This window comes from Ascidia mentula, chromosome 5 (assembly GCF_947561715.1).
Source record: "Ascidia mentula chromosome 5, kaAscMent1.1, whole genome shotgun sequence".
NCBI lineage: Eukaryota > Metazoa > Chordata > Ascidiacea > Phlebobranchia > Ascidiidae > Ascidia > Ascidia mentula.
The window spans coordinates 5,120,204-5,134,535 of NC_138570.1; the positions used below are offsets into that span (position 1 = coordinate 5,120,204).

Sequence of the window (14,332 nt, forward strand, 5' to 3'; positions counted from 1 at the left end):
GTTACCGTATAAAGCTCATTAAACAAAAACTTGTTACGTAATAAATGTAAGCAAGTCACAATAGTATGAATATCATAGTTGCTAGTTGCTTTTACCGTAGTTTATTGTGTAAGACGGTGGTTTATTTATAATAGTATCGGTACTGGTTTTGAGTGTAGGCAATAAAGCACTACTTGATCCATACATTAGGCGCACCGGCTTATAAGGCGCACGATCAATTTATGAGGAAAAAAAAGGATTTAAGTTGCGCCTTATGGTCCGTAAAATACGGTAACCAAAATCTGTGCAAGACGATCACTTTGGAAGATCTGTGAACTCAAATGAAAAAAACATAGTGAGCTAAAAAAATGCTCGAACCACAGTTGAAATATTCCATCACAAATGTTCAAGAGTTTAAACGAGACTTTATCCTTCATGGATCTTAAAATTGCTAAATATTTCTGTCCATAACCGTTCTGCTTTTGTGCTTGGCGCGAATTTCCGCTTGACTGATCCACAGGTGATGAATGTAACACGTGAGTTTGTTTTGTTTGTAATGAATCGCAGTTGTGTTGAATTGCTGCAGTGTAAAATATAACAGGAACGTAGGTACCCCAAACAACAACCACTTCGAATTCACTTCTATTAAATTATATGTAACATGGAGAAAGTTTACAAGCTCTTTTTTGTTTTGTGTGTGCTGTTCTTCATAAACTTGACAGTTGGAGATGAGCCTTTGGAAACTAAAGGTAAATTATATTTCAAAACCAAATAAGACATTTTATATATTATTGAAATTTAAAAAACATTGAAAGGAACTATTTGCTTGCATGGTAAAAATAATAATCAACAATCAGAGCATTGGAAAACTAAAACGACTAGCCTAGTTGTAAAACTACCTCAGAATTAGCTTTCAGTGAAACCCTGAGCAGAGTACAAAAAAATGCTAAATATCTTTGACGTTACTTGCCAACTGTATTTTATCTTCTTTGAAGTCAATGCTATTTGTTCGTCACATGCAAGTACTGAAGTTTGTGTTGGGCCCAAATACTTTCCCGATTGGAAAGAATGACAAATTTTCACATCTGTGCAAATAACTTTTAGCTAATGCATCTGTTTGTCTGCTTAATTGCTGTTCGCTAAACAAAAACAAATTATGAACTTTCCAATCTAGAATACTTTTACATTTAGGTTGTTGTGATGGTACCGACCGCAAAGAAACAGTCACTGATGACGATGAAGCAGTGGTGGAAGAGGAAACAGATGCTGAAGCACAACAAGCTAAAGAAGCAACCATCAAAGAGGAACCGGTAGTCAAAAAAAGAAGGGAAAACAACCAAATTCTTTCCACATTTAAGGATTTGAATGACCCCGAAGTAAAGCGTTACAACAGCATGCAGTTAATCCCAGCAGGAACATTTACAATGGGCACCGATGAAATGATCACCAAAGATGGGGAAGGACCAACCAGACAGTGAGAATTTTAATTTGATTTGTCAACTGCCATTTTAATCAACAAGTTGTGTGCAAGCATATATGCTAGCTCTCTGTTATAATAGAGGGCTTCTGAAACTGGGGGGCATGACACTGTTGGGGGTCATATGACAAACTTGTGGATTGCAAAGAGTATACCCATGTCTCACAAACGCAACATTCATTTATCTGTACTATTTTGTAACCATGCTGCCCTAGTCATGCATGTTTAAATAGGCTTTTGTGACATTTCATGCAAACGGTCATGGGACATTGTCAACAATTGAAAAGGGGTCATGAGCAAAACAATTTGAAAAGCTTTGATGGAAACCTACTGCATTGATTCAATAATCCTTGTTTAAGAATATATCCTGTGCAGTTTTTCTATTTTAAAACCCAAAGATTTACATACTTTTAAAATGGAGTTAACAAAGTAATTTTGTTTCAGAGTAACTTTAGACGAGTACTACATGGACACGTATGAGGTCAGCAACTTGGAGTTCGCACATTTTGTGAAAGACACAGGCTACGTAACAGAAGCAGAGAAATTCACAAACTCCTTCGTTCTTGAAAATCTCATCAGTGAAAAAGAGTTGGCCAAAATCACCCAGGTTGTTGCATCATCTCCATGGTGGCTTCCAGTAACTGGTGCTGACTGGTTGCATCCGGCAGGTCCCGATACCAATATCAATGGAAAGTATGACAAAGTTAATAATTGTTGTTGGGCATGTACAGCAGATGTCTTTAATGCTTATGACTAACTTTTAACTTCAAAAATAGGATTTTTCATGAGTTTTTATAGCCTGTACTGTTCTTATAGGTGCAGAAAAATATCTACATATGTTGTGCACTTGAAATGTAATGCACCGAAATTAAAAAAAAAACTTTCTTCCGATGCATTATCCAATACTCTTGACTGTAGGTTAAATCATCCAGTTCTACATGTCTCTTGGAATGATGCAGTAAAGTATTGTGAATGGGCAGGCAAGAGATTACCTACTGAAGCAGAATGGGAAAAAGCTGCCAGAGGGGGATTGGAGAATCGATTGTTTCCCTGGGGAAATAAACTAAACCCTAAAAACCAGCACATGTAAGGTTATTTTTATAGATTTATTACAACTAGCATACTATAATTCTCTTTAAATTGCTACTGATGTGGCAAGCAACAGTAGTTTGTAACATGACATCAATTTCCTTACAGTGATTAATTTCTATTAGTGTTAATTTTCAAGTTGTGCTTGACAGGGTTAACATCTGGCATGGCAAGTTTCCGGAGAAAAACACAGTGGATGATGGTTGCTACACCACTTGTCAAGTCGATGCGTTTCAACCCAACAAGTTTGGCCTCTTCAACACAGTGGGCAATGTATGGGAATGGGTATCAGATTGGTACAACACAAATCACGAACCACATCCTGTCAAAAATCCTGTGAGTCATATTTAAATTAGATCAATGCAATTTTAAACAATGCTTGATGTGGCTTTTTAATGTTTCAGAAAGGACCTGAAAATGGTACAATAAAGGTGAAGAAGGGTGGGTCTTACATGTGTACAAAGGTAAAAAGTTACTTAATTTATTTGTATGTGATGTATATATTGCACTACACTGGGATAATCAGCATTGGTAAAAAATCAATGCAAACAAAACATGTAAACCACAAAGAAAAATTGAAGTTTTGGTACCTTAAAAGCTCCTTTGACTTACACTCTGTAGGAGACTGTAAAACCATGTTTGTTGCCATTGCAGAGCTGTAAGATCATTCGTATATAAAAACAATTATTACAGTTTGTAATTAGTGAGCCAATCGACCATTTTTTCCATCTTGTCTGTCAGGAATTTTGCTATCGCTATCGTTGTGCAGCCAGAAGTGAAAACACCCCTGACAGTTCTTCTTCCAACCTTGGATTCCGTTGTGCTGCAGACAAGCTGCCTGAATACTTAAAAGAACCTGAAAAACAATCGCATACAGAATTATGATTGTTTTTAAATTGGCTGACTTCTACTTAGTTCATAAACAAATAAAGCTTGTTTAATTTGAGATTAATAATGAAGGAATGGGTACCTGAAGCATGAAATACTGTATTTGCATAGGAATTATTTTTATTTTTGAAGATTTAGGCATGTTTCAGATGTAATGCAGGAAAATGATTAGAAAATATTAAAAAAAAAAGTTTAAAAAAAACACTGTTTTCACTTATGTGCAATTTATTTTGATTGCCCGTCAATCTTTATTGGGACTTACAAAATTGTTTTTTCTATTTTCAGTTTTGCAAGCAAATTGTTCATTCCATTTCATTTTAATCATCTAAAATTCTGTGGTTTTGTGTTTCATATATTTATGACTTATGCAGAGCCATGTTATCTTTCACCTCTCTCCTACATGCTTATTTTCCTTTTTGATTTTATTGTAGTGCTTCCACCTTTCAGAAATATAACATATGCTTGGTATATTTCAGGTGATCTCACACCATCCCATCAAATTGGGTTAACATAACCTAAAAACATAATTTTAATGGGTTGTAAATCTAAAGACTACGGGATGAGATGGTGTCGAACATTCCGGTAATCAAGATCTTCTGTCAAAAATGTGGCATGTTGCTGTTGCAATACCGCAAAGGCGGTTCGGGAACTTTGCAAAAGTGCTTCAAGCACAAAATCACAAAGGATTATACCAGCCAGTTGGGGGAATGCCCCAAGTGTGGGACGACATTCGGGCGTCCTACAATCATCCGCCAACTCCCCGCACTCAAGATCATCGGAGGCAAAGTGTTCTGGAGATAGAAAGGACAACAAAGTGGAAGAAACAACAATCACTGAATCCTTTACATGGTATTTTCTGTTAAAGCTTGACAAATAAGTTTTTTTGTCTTAGGTGAAGGTGCAGGTGAATTTTTGCAACAATTGTTTGTGTATTTGGTCCTGTTTCCTTATTCATGACAAATTTCTTTCTTTAACAATACAGCAGTATTTGTTCTGCTTTTTAGGCTTGCATGTAAAAAAGCAAGATATTTTGAATCGCATTCAAGAAACAAAACGAGCATTAAAGCAACTGGAGGCAGCCCAACAACTCGTGGAATTTAAAATTAATCAATCCACCGGAAAAAAAGATTTAGAATGGGCCACTGCACAATCAGCAAAACTCAACCTAACTCAAGAAACAGTGGATGATTTGACAAATAAAAGCAAGTTTGTTTTATGTTTAAAATGCCTGTTGTCATACTGTTTATCAAAAACAGAGATTTTTAAATCCTTGTGAAATATTAATTAGGTTTTACTTGGAGTGATGAAGTCAAATCTAAAATGAATCAAATCTTCAATATGGACAACTTTCGGCCCCAACAATTGGAAGCGATCAATGCTACGATGAGCAACAGAGACGTCATTCTTGTCACATCTACTGGGGGTGGTAAAAGTCTTTGTTACCAACTCCCCGCATTGCTGTCCACAGGTTGGCCTATTTATCTCAACACTTTAATGGATAGAAGTCCAAATTTGTTACGCTTTTGTTAATACCAGAAGAAAGAAGTATTGCTGCCAGAAAATATTTTACTTCAAGCATTGAATTTCAGTTTTGTTTATTAGGGATAACTGTTGTGGTGTCTCCGCTTGTTTCACTCATAGAAGATCAAATTCTCAACTTACGACGATGTGGTATTTCAGCAAAAATGCTCTCATCCAACACAACTGCTGTAAATTCTCAGCTTAAAACATTTGCTTTCTGTTATTAAAGTTGCACATTTTTCATAGGATGAAGCCTTGGAAATTTACCATGGCATGGAGAGCAATAATCCTGACTTTAAATTACTTTACCTCACTCCAGAAAAAATATCAAAAAGCAAAACCCTGATGTCACAGGTGAAAACCTTTGGTTTTGTTAAACATTTAGTGTCCCTAAATTCCCTGTTAAATGTTGTAGCTGGATAAATGCTACAAAGCAAACAACTTATCAAGGTTTGCGATAGACGAAGTGCATTGCGTCAGTATGTGGGGAAATGACTTCAGACCAGGTAAATTCATCATTAGATACATTTGTTTTGCTCTTAAAAAACTTTTTTTGTAGATTACAAATACCTTGGAATCCTGAAAAAACAGTTTAGGACAGTTCCAATTATTGGTTTGACTGCTTCAGCAACAAAAAAGGTTTGTTTTTGATATTGTTTTTTATGCAGTGGCCAAAACCTCATTATATGTAAAATGCAAATGTCACCGGACATCCAATGAAAAATTTTTAAATCCTGAATTAGTTGCTCACTTGGTAGTTAGCTTTGTTTTGAAGTTCTGGTTTTTGTAAATATTCAAAACTTTTGTGGTGCCCTATATGTAAAACAGTTCCCCAGTCGCTATAAAAAAAATTTTAGGTAACTGAAGACACAAAGGAAATATTGAACATAGAGAATGCTGTTGTGCTGCGAGCCCCTCTCCACCGTCCAAACTTGTTTTACGAAGTTCGGCCTAAACCCGAAAGCCATCAGAAGGTGGTCAGGGACATGGCAGACACAATCAACCAGCACTTCAAAGACGAGTCTGGTATATTTAAATGTACATAGTATATTAAGCAACCAAATAAATAACTATTTATCATGCACAAGATGGACCTGCCTGGTATATTGGGACAATATTGGTTGAAGGGTGACTGCATACCAAATATTTTCTAATAAAATTGGTATTGGTGTTCATCCCTCTATAAATTTAACAGACAGATTGTTTTGTTTTTTGGCTTCAAAATGAACTTCGCAACGGTATTTTTGTTGGCGCAGGTCTGGTGTACTGTCTTTCCCGACGCAACTGCACTGACGTGTGCAAGGGACTCAGCGACAGAGGGATAAGTGCAGCCGTTTATCACGCTAGGATGTCGGCCCAAGACAAACGCGCGGTACACAACGCTTGGGCTAACGACGAAATAAAAGTAACCATTTTGTAGCATATCAATCTTTCACGTTCCTAAAATAAACTCCTTTGACGTTTAAGGTGTTGTGTTCGACCGTTGCATTCGGGATGGGAATAAACAAGTCAGACGTCCGGTTCGTCATCCACCACTCCATGAGCAAGAACTTCGAAACCTATTTTCAGGTGAGTGATGGCACTACTCCTTGCGATATACAGAGCTTGTAAAATCGTTTGCTAAAAGTCTGTCAAGTAAAGTTCTGATTGCCAAACCAACGAGTGTAGATGTGGTTTGATTCGTAATGTTCGTATGACTTTGGGCGTTGCAAACCAGAGAGTAAAGGCAACAGAAGACAGAACATTGAAACAACCCCAATTTTATAGAGGAATATTTTTGAAGGAATCTGGGCGAGCAGGGAGGGACGGTCAGCCAGCTCTGTGCCTCCTTTACATGGGATTTAACGACGTTTTCCGACTCTGTTCAATGGTGTTCGACGAAAACTTGGGACCACAAAATCTAGACAAAATGCTCAGCTACTGCAGCTCGTCCACTACGTAAGTTCATGTCCTTGTTAATACAACATGGACAAAATCGACATCAGTAAAGGCGCTTGACCCACATACTAAGTAAAAAACCTGACCAGTGATTCTCTGGGTTTGGCAAGATTTGCGGCAACATGGGTTCGAATCCCGGTGCTGTGAAACACGTCTTTAGGGGGTTTAAAGTTCTCGGTAGCGCCACCTTGCACCAAAAGTGACAAAAAACATGTCTGGTTACGATAACCCCACCTATTTCCGCTTCTAGATGCAGACACGAGTTCATCGGCAGCCACTTCAGCGAGGAGAATGACAAGATTCAATGCAACGGGATGTGCGACATTTGCGCAGGTTTACAAAGTAAGTCCCGATGCCTCATCGCAGTACGATATTCTACAATCAATCAAACTTTTTAGAAAAATCCACTCGTGACGTCACACAGGCGTGTCGGGCGCTGTTGGACATTGTGAAGGCCAATAAGGGCGCATTCGAAGACCTAACTGCCAATAAATTAGTGGAAAGAGCAGGAAAACTCTCTTCCGCACACCCGGATTTAGCTTCCCTCGCCAAGGTGGATTTGCAGATGATCCTCCTTCACATGTTAAAAGAACAATACCTGGGGTACTCGTTTTGATAATATTGGATTTGTTAGGAACAATGTTCACGCCAGGAGCGGACCCAGAAATTTTCTTAAGGGGGGCGGTTACTATTTAAAACTCATTGTGACGCAATAATAGCGATTTGGTGGCTATATGCGTAGCTGTGCAGCGCGAGACAAAATCACTCTGGTGATTGATGAAAACTGCAGCGTTTTTCAAAGTTAAAGTCATGTTCTACAGGGGCCGATCGAACCTTTCTTGATCCACGCATTATTCACACACAAAAGGCTATTCAAAAAACGTCATCACCAGTGACATAAAATGCATTATAGGCCGTGATTTCTAGAATATAACCAGTTAAAGAGCACAGTTACGCGTTATTTTGCAGCTTGGAATACTGCTTCACTAGGTACCGAAAAGTGCCTTACTTGGTCGCCGGCCCGAGGTCGCGACACATGGAAAAAGTGGTGGTAAGTTTCTGCACTCAATCACCATCGACAAGCCAAGTTTACTCCCAGCGTCTTGGCACAAAACTTTCTTGATGCGACTTCTTTGACAGAAAATACTTCATTTGATAGGTGTTCTTACTGTTTATTAGCAATATTTTGCAATTACCAAAAGCAAAAACAGGAACACGCGCATTTGCTGCCGAAGGTGCTTTAGTATCATCATTTATTTTGCGTTTTTGCGATGCACCATATCTTAACCGTTTGTTTGGCTTTAGTTAAAAACGATTTTGGAAAAGTATCAAATAATTTTTGTTGACTGCAATTAACCTATGCACTGCTGTCATCTTGAGCCTTTGCTACACAATAACATGGTTCTTTATTCCACTTGTCTGTTTCCGTTGGTAATGTTTTCATTTTAACGTCTTCACTGCCTTAGAAATTTTCTATTCCATGTGAATAGACTATGTGTTATTTGTTTTCAATTCACACAGTGGTAAAGTGCTTTTCGTTTTACTGCCATGACTTAATTTGCCTCTCAAAGTTTCTTAGTTGTGTGTGTTTTTTTCCGCCCCAGTCAATGTGAGTTAAGCGTCTGTGGAATCATGATTTGTTTGATGATAGAATACCAACATATTTTAGTATTCTATGATTTGTTGTCTCTGGTTTGACCATTCGGCAATCCGAAATTAAAAAGCTCTAGTGTGCCGGATATTGAAGGCAGCAGACCGTGACGCACAAAGCATGAGATGGAGATTTTGAGAATTTGTGAATGTGAAACACCAGGATAGTTAATCCAGTAAGTAATAAACAACAGCAAATAAATGATTCTATTTTAATAAGAAACTGATAATACTTACATTATTGAAATCAATTTTTCTAAATAAATCTGACATAAATTAGAGGCTACCAGTTGCAGTAATAAAGACAATGCCCAAACAGATTTGGGCAAAAAAAAGCCAGATTATATGTACAGTTAATGAGCAAGAATATAAATCTTCAGGTAATAAGGTTACGCAAACTTAACGTACATGTCAGTGCAACAAAACTTTTAAGTAATATTTTGTTATTTAGAATTTCTTAAGTATAGGACACAGGTTAATAATAAAAGGAATGGCAACATCAGTGACATGTTTAGAAGCACCAAAAGGTGGCTTCTCATTTGAAAACTGTGCAAGAAACGCAAGGCTAGAGAAAAACGGGGTCGTGGCGCCCAAGGTGAGAAAGACAGGAACCACTATTGTTGGATTGATATTCGATGGAGGGGTCATACTTGGTGCTGACACCCGAGCCACAGAAGACACCATCATTGCTGATAAGAACTGCAGCAAGATCCACTATATTGCTCCTAACGTATACTGCTGTGGAGCAGGTACGGCGGCTGACACTGAAATGACAACTCAAATGATTTCATCAAGCCTACAATTGCATCGTTACAACACTGGTCGACCCACAAGGGTTGCGACAGCAAACAGGATGCTGAAGCAATACTTATACCGATATCAAGGCTATGTCAGTGCTGCTCTAGTACTTGGTGGTGTGGACTGCAAAGGTCCACATTTGTACAGTATACATCCCCATGGGTCTACTGACAAACTGCCATATGTCACCATGGGTTCTGGATCACTTGCAGCAATGGCAACTTTCGAATCTGGCTACAAGCCCAACATGAAAAAAGCAGAAGCAATGAAGCTGGTCCGTGATGCTGTGGCAGCTGGTATCTTTAACGACCTCGGATCTGGCTCTAATGTTGATCTTTGTATCATTGGCAAAGATCAGAAAGTTGAGTATTTGCGACCGTATGATGTGGCCAATGTTAAAGGAGTTCGACAAGGATCATACCGCTACAAACCCGGTACTACTCAAGTATTAAGCAAATCTGTCAAAAAGATTGAGTTTGATGTGGTGGAAGAAAAAGTGCAAGAAGAAATGGATACAACTTAACTTTGAGGCTGGTAGTAGTTTTGTGATATTGATGAAGATGGAAAGTGACTTTTTTTGAAATGTAATAGAGAAATTCATGGACATGATCAATACTGTTATCCTTGTGTGCAAACTGTTGAGCTATTTCTCACAAGTTCATTTTATTGTTTTGTGTTTTTCATTGAAGGTTTCTGGCAAAGTTTTTGTATTGTAATATGTGTCATGAAACAAAAATTAAAAAGTTTATCAATATCATTAGAATAATTTGCTTTGTTTCAGTAACATTGAAAGCATTTTTAAAATACAAACACAATTGTAATTATACCTTAATATCTTGTCCTTGTTTTTTCCAAAATGTAGATTTGCGTAATAGTTCGTAAGAATGTCACAAGATTGGCCTGAAATCCTTCAGGTGCAGACAGAGAAAAGGCGCGAACTTGTCCTCAAAGGTTCTGATGAAACCGTAAAGAAAAGAATTGAGGATGCTGAAGGTCATTTGCCTTCTGAGCTGTACAGTCTTGAACTTCTGAACTTTCTCCAGATAAACTCACTTGCCATCCGTGAACTGAGCAGTGGAATATCGAATTTATGCCATTTGACTCAGTTTTTCTGTCGGCAAAATACACTGACAACAATTCCTGATGAAATAACCAGCATTGTAACTCTTAAGTATATTGACATGTCAGAAAATGAAATTAGTGAATTACCGGAGAACATCGGTAATCTTACGAATCTGCATACGCTCAATATGGCACACAATAAGTTGTCAGCTCTACCACCTACTACTTGTAACATGGCAAGCTTGGCAGTGTTGGATATATCCCAAAATCAGTTTACTGAATTCCCGAATGTCCTGAGCTCTTCACCAGTATGTGACCGTCTGGCAGAGCTTCATGCATCACACAACGAAATTGATGACGTTCCAGACACAATAGAAAAGGTCCTTCTGCTCAAAGTCTTCGATCTATCCAACAACCATGTCAAGGAACTTGGCCGTGCAATTGCTGGGTGCCTTAAACTGAAGCAAGTCAACTTTACCTCAAATCCTCTGAAGGACAAGAGACTGAAGAAACTTATTGATCAGAAGAACACACAAAAGTCTATTATGGACTACATTCGCACTAAGGGAAGGGCAAAGCAGAATCAAAGCAATGCAAATGGAAAATCCCAGCAAAGCAAAGGTGGACGCAAAAAGCTGAAAGATCAAAAGGCTCATGAAGCAGTGGCAGCAGATGAAGAGGCATTGGTGAAATACTTCATAGACGTGTTAAAGGTGGATACATCAAGTGAGGGTATGTATGCTCGTATCCACACCACAGCAAATAAATTTCCTAGTAATGTTATTTTGAACTGTTATTTAAAAATAATTGCAGAGGTTCCATTTCGTGTGATTGTTGAAAATGAAGTCAAGGAAATTCGTCCTTTCATGGTCGCTTGTATCATAAAGGGCCTAAATCTGGACCAGGGTGACATGTTTAGGAGTTTCATCACCTTGCAGGTAAGGAAACATTTGTGACAATTACATTTTTTGTGTTCACTAAAACTTTTTTTAGACAAGACTCCATGATGAGAGTTGTGGGAAACGGACAATTGCGACCATTGCTACCCATGATATGAAGCACTTGCATGGATCCTATGTGATCTACGATGCCCAAAATCCTGCCCTTTTCAAGGTATAAAACAAAGCACTCATTATTTTCTTTATGTCCAAACATGCTATGTGTCCAAAAAAGCTAGATAACTGCAGAACAATGTTTAAAAGTATACAAATATTTGTTGAACATAAAATTAATTTGCCATTCACATTTCAAATCTTTTGGGAGTGTTGTATAATATATATATATAGATTCTCTTTGAATAAGAAACTGACGATGCTTACATAAGCGAAATCGATTTTTATACAAATAAATCTGCTGACTTCAATCTGAGCCTTGTTGCTTCATGATATATACATAGATACATACACATATAAATATAATAAAATCTTGCACAGATTCGTCCATTAGGAAGAAAGGCAGAGGTGACGGCACTTGACCTTTACCGAAAGCTTTGTAAAGAAGCGGAAGATGTGAGGAAGGATAAGAAACGAAACCAAGTGTCAGGAATTCACAAGTAAATGACATGAGTTTTGAAATTTCCTTTGCTTTGTTTATTGTTATTACTGAAACTGGTTTGTAGGTACTTGACGTTATTGAAAGGGCAGGAGAAGTTTGCTCTTCTGAAGCGAAGTAGTGACGACTGTGTAATATCTCTTCCACCTCTTACCAATGCTGATGCCACAAAGATTTCGAAGGACAGCTCTGACATTTTTGTGGAGGTAAGTGTGTGGATTGTCGTATGTTTATTTAAAATGGAATTAGTGGTGCAAACTCTCTGAAAGATATACCTGAAAGAGGTATTTTTATAAAGTATTATATGTTGTAATTTTAGGTCACCGGAACAAAGTCACTAAATGCCTGCAAATCTGTGATGGATGAAATGCTAAAACGAATGGTGGAGTTGGGATTTTACTCTGAAACACAGGTAAATGTTTATTGATTAGACAAAAAAAATCAATACTAAATACAAGAAAAAATATGAAGTCATCATCCTAATTTGCTCATTCACTATATATCAGTATTATGATCCCACCTAGGGTCACCAGGAGCGGGATTTTTTCGACGATTCCAGTGAAGAAGAGAGTACTGCGACCGATGCTTCCCAAACTCCTCGGAGTCTGGTTGTCCAGCAGGTGATGGTTGAAGACGGTGAAGGAAAAATGAGGGTTGTTTACCCCTCCAGAACCGACATGGCGTACGACAACAAGGAGATAAAAATTAGAAGACCAGTGTAGGGAGACTGAAAATTTTGCTGGTGTCGAGCGGTTTTATGCAGGAAAACAGGCCAAGAAGGTGTATGACGGAAGTTAACACCTTGCTTGGTGTGTGCAAAGTCTGATTTTCTTGGGAGGATCGCAGCTGCTTGATTTTGCTCCCAGAACATGTTTGTGGTGACGATGTACACCCAAATTGGAGTACATAGCAATAAATATTCCAAAGATATTACGTGTTTTAATGTAAAATGAGATCTGGATTTGAACATATTAAGTTTATCAGGTTTAAAAAGTACAAGCTTTCAAATTGAAAAATTTCAACGTAGCAAGTGTTTTATCTAATAATAATCAACTGTCTCAAACAATTGGTAAAAAAAATCGGCAGTGTGTTTGCCAAATATATAGGCATGTGCAGTGTAACAGCTCAACTGTTTATTTAGGCTTAATGCACATAAAGAGTTTACCATAACCAAAGATGGGATTCTGCTCTGTCGATTTATCTGTAACTCGTATCTTATCAAAACACGAAAGTCGATCCAGGCCCATTAAACTGATTTTTCGAGACAGTGCGGTTTGTCGTGACACTCTACATGATTTCAATCGCATGGAACTGCGATTAGATCGCTCTGGACCAACGATCATTGACTTTTCAGGTAAACCCAACTCAATTAGGTTCAATAATTTCAAAATCATTAGTACCGCGGGTTTATTAGACCATATTAGATAACCGACTTGCGTCAGTTCAGTAGGATTTGACGTAAAAGTCAACAACCCAAATCACGTGAGGAGCGAAAGGAATTTACTGGGGTTTGTCTAAAACAACCTTCTCATAATAGCGACATTTGTTCTGTGTTTGGCTACTTACCAAATCGTCAATCGTACACCGAACTAAAAACTCTTTGATTTTTGTTCTGATATTCAGGTTAACTGTCCATTGCCTGCTATTACTGTCAAGTACCTACAAAATACCTATTTCTTTACGTTGTCTTATGTCCCAAAAGTCCACTTTTATTGCAGAAGTTGCAATAAGCCAGAGATAGGGTCACAACGGTTTCGTTGTAAAAAATCAGGAACTGTATCGGTTTTTTTACGGCTGGTGTAATAAGCAACCTCGCAGATTCATGGAATTTGTCAATCAAACGTTTTTTTGGACCACTTTGGATTTGCCCCCATACCGTTTTTTCTTTAAACATTGCGCTGTTTGCAGATAGAAACGTCGCCGTACAGTGAGGGGCAATTATAAATTACATAAAAGCCCAAAACAGTCACAATAGCAATGAAAAATAAAGCTTTTCATGTATTAAAAACCGAAACAAACAGATTGTTTTTTTTGGAAGAAGCTGTCCTTCAAAATAAGGAGAAATCTCTGGATCCCTGCCTCTGGACAATGCGCACATATATATAAACCTGTCTTATCTTTGCAGTCAAATAAAAGTATGAGATGCTATCCAACTAAGCTCCCAGGCATCGATTTATACGGTTATTTACTTGAACTAAGTTAGTTTCCGTTTGTAAATATTCTTAATTCAGTAAAGCCTAGCCCTATTGTTGACCCTTAGTAGAGCTCCAATGCCATTTTCCTCATTTCTTTGCATGTTCGCAGCAGTTTTTTGTGCAAAGTCAACTTGATCTGCCTTTTGATAAAAATACTTGAATTAGTCGAACGACTGTTTTGGCG

The 14,332-nt window shown here is 37.9% G+C and overlaps 4 protein-coding genes across 4 annotated transcripts; all 4 read left to right on the forward strand.

The window, feature by feature from the left end:
- Positions 1-529: 529 nt before the first annotated feature.
- Positions 530-3,430, forward strand: LOC145901872 (formylglycine-generating enzyme-like). The gene is made up of 7 exons (XM_082989680.1): positions 530-728; positions 1,171-1,453; positions 1,901-2,149; positions 2,375-2,542; positions 2,698-2,881; positions 2,950-3,009; positions 3,287-3,430. Exons 1-7 carry the CDS (start codon positions 641-643, stop codon positions 3,428-3,430), a joined length of 1,176 nt encoding a protein of 391 aa, XP_082845806.1. The 5' UTR covers positions 530-640.
- Positions 3,431-4,038: 608 nt separating this feature from the next.
- LOC145901859 (ATP-dependent DNA helicase Q1-like) lies at positions 4,039-8,540 on the forward strand. Its single transcript, XM_082989665.1, has 14 exons — positions 4,039-4,282; positions 4,438-4,635; positions 4,722-4,901; positions 5,036-5,142; positions 5,201-5,308; positions 5,370-5,460; positions 5,514-5,593; positions 5,812-5,980; positions 6,211-6,359; positions 6,422-6,523; positions 6,738-6,892; positions 7,143-7,234; positions 7,291-7,495; positions 7,862-8,540. The coding sequence occupies exons 1-14, from the start codon at positions 4,039-4,041 to the stop codon at positions 8,013-8,015; spliced, it is 2,034 nt and encodes a 677-aa protein (XP_082845791.1). The 3' UTR covers positions 8,016-8,540.
- Positions 8,541-8,997: 457 nt separating this feature from the next.
- On the forward strand, positions 8,998-10,197 carry LOC145901874 (proteasome subunit beta type-7-like). The gene has a single exon (XM_082989682.1). It carries the CDS (start codon positions 9,033-9,035, stop codon positions 9,861-9,863), a length of 831 nt encoding a protein of 276 aa, XP_082845808.1. The 5' UTR covers positions 8,998-9,032; the 3' UTR covers positions 9,864-10,197.
- Positions 10,198-10,206: 9 nt separating this feature from the next.
- Positions 10,207-12,870, forward strand: LOC145901865 (leucine-rich repeat-containing protein 47-like). The gene is made up of 7 exons (XM_082989672.1): positions 10,207-11,134; positions 11,216-11,340; positions 11,396-11,515; positions 11,836-11,954; positions 12,021-12,159; positions 12,273-12,365; positions 12,478-12,870. The coding sequence occupies exons 1-7, from the start codon at positions 10,225-10,227 to the stop codon at positions 12,673-12,675; spliced, it is 1,704 nt and encodes a 567-aa protein (XP_082845798.1). The 5' UTR covers positions 10,207-10,224; the 3' UTR covers positions 12,676-12,870.
- The last annotated feature ends 1,462 nt before the right edge of the window (positions 12,871-14,332 follow it).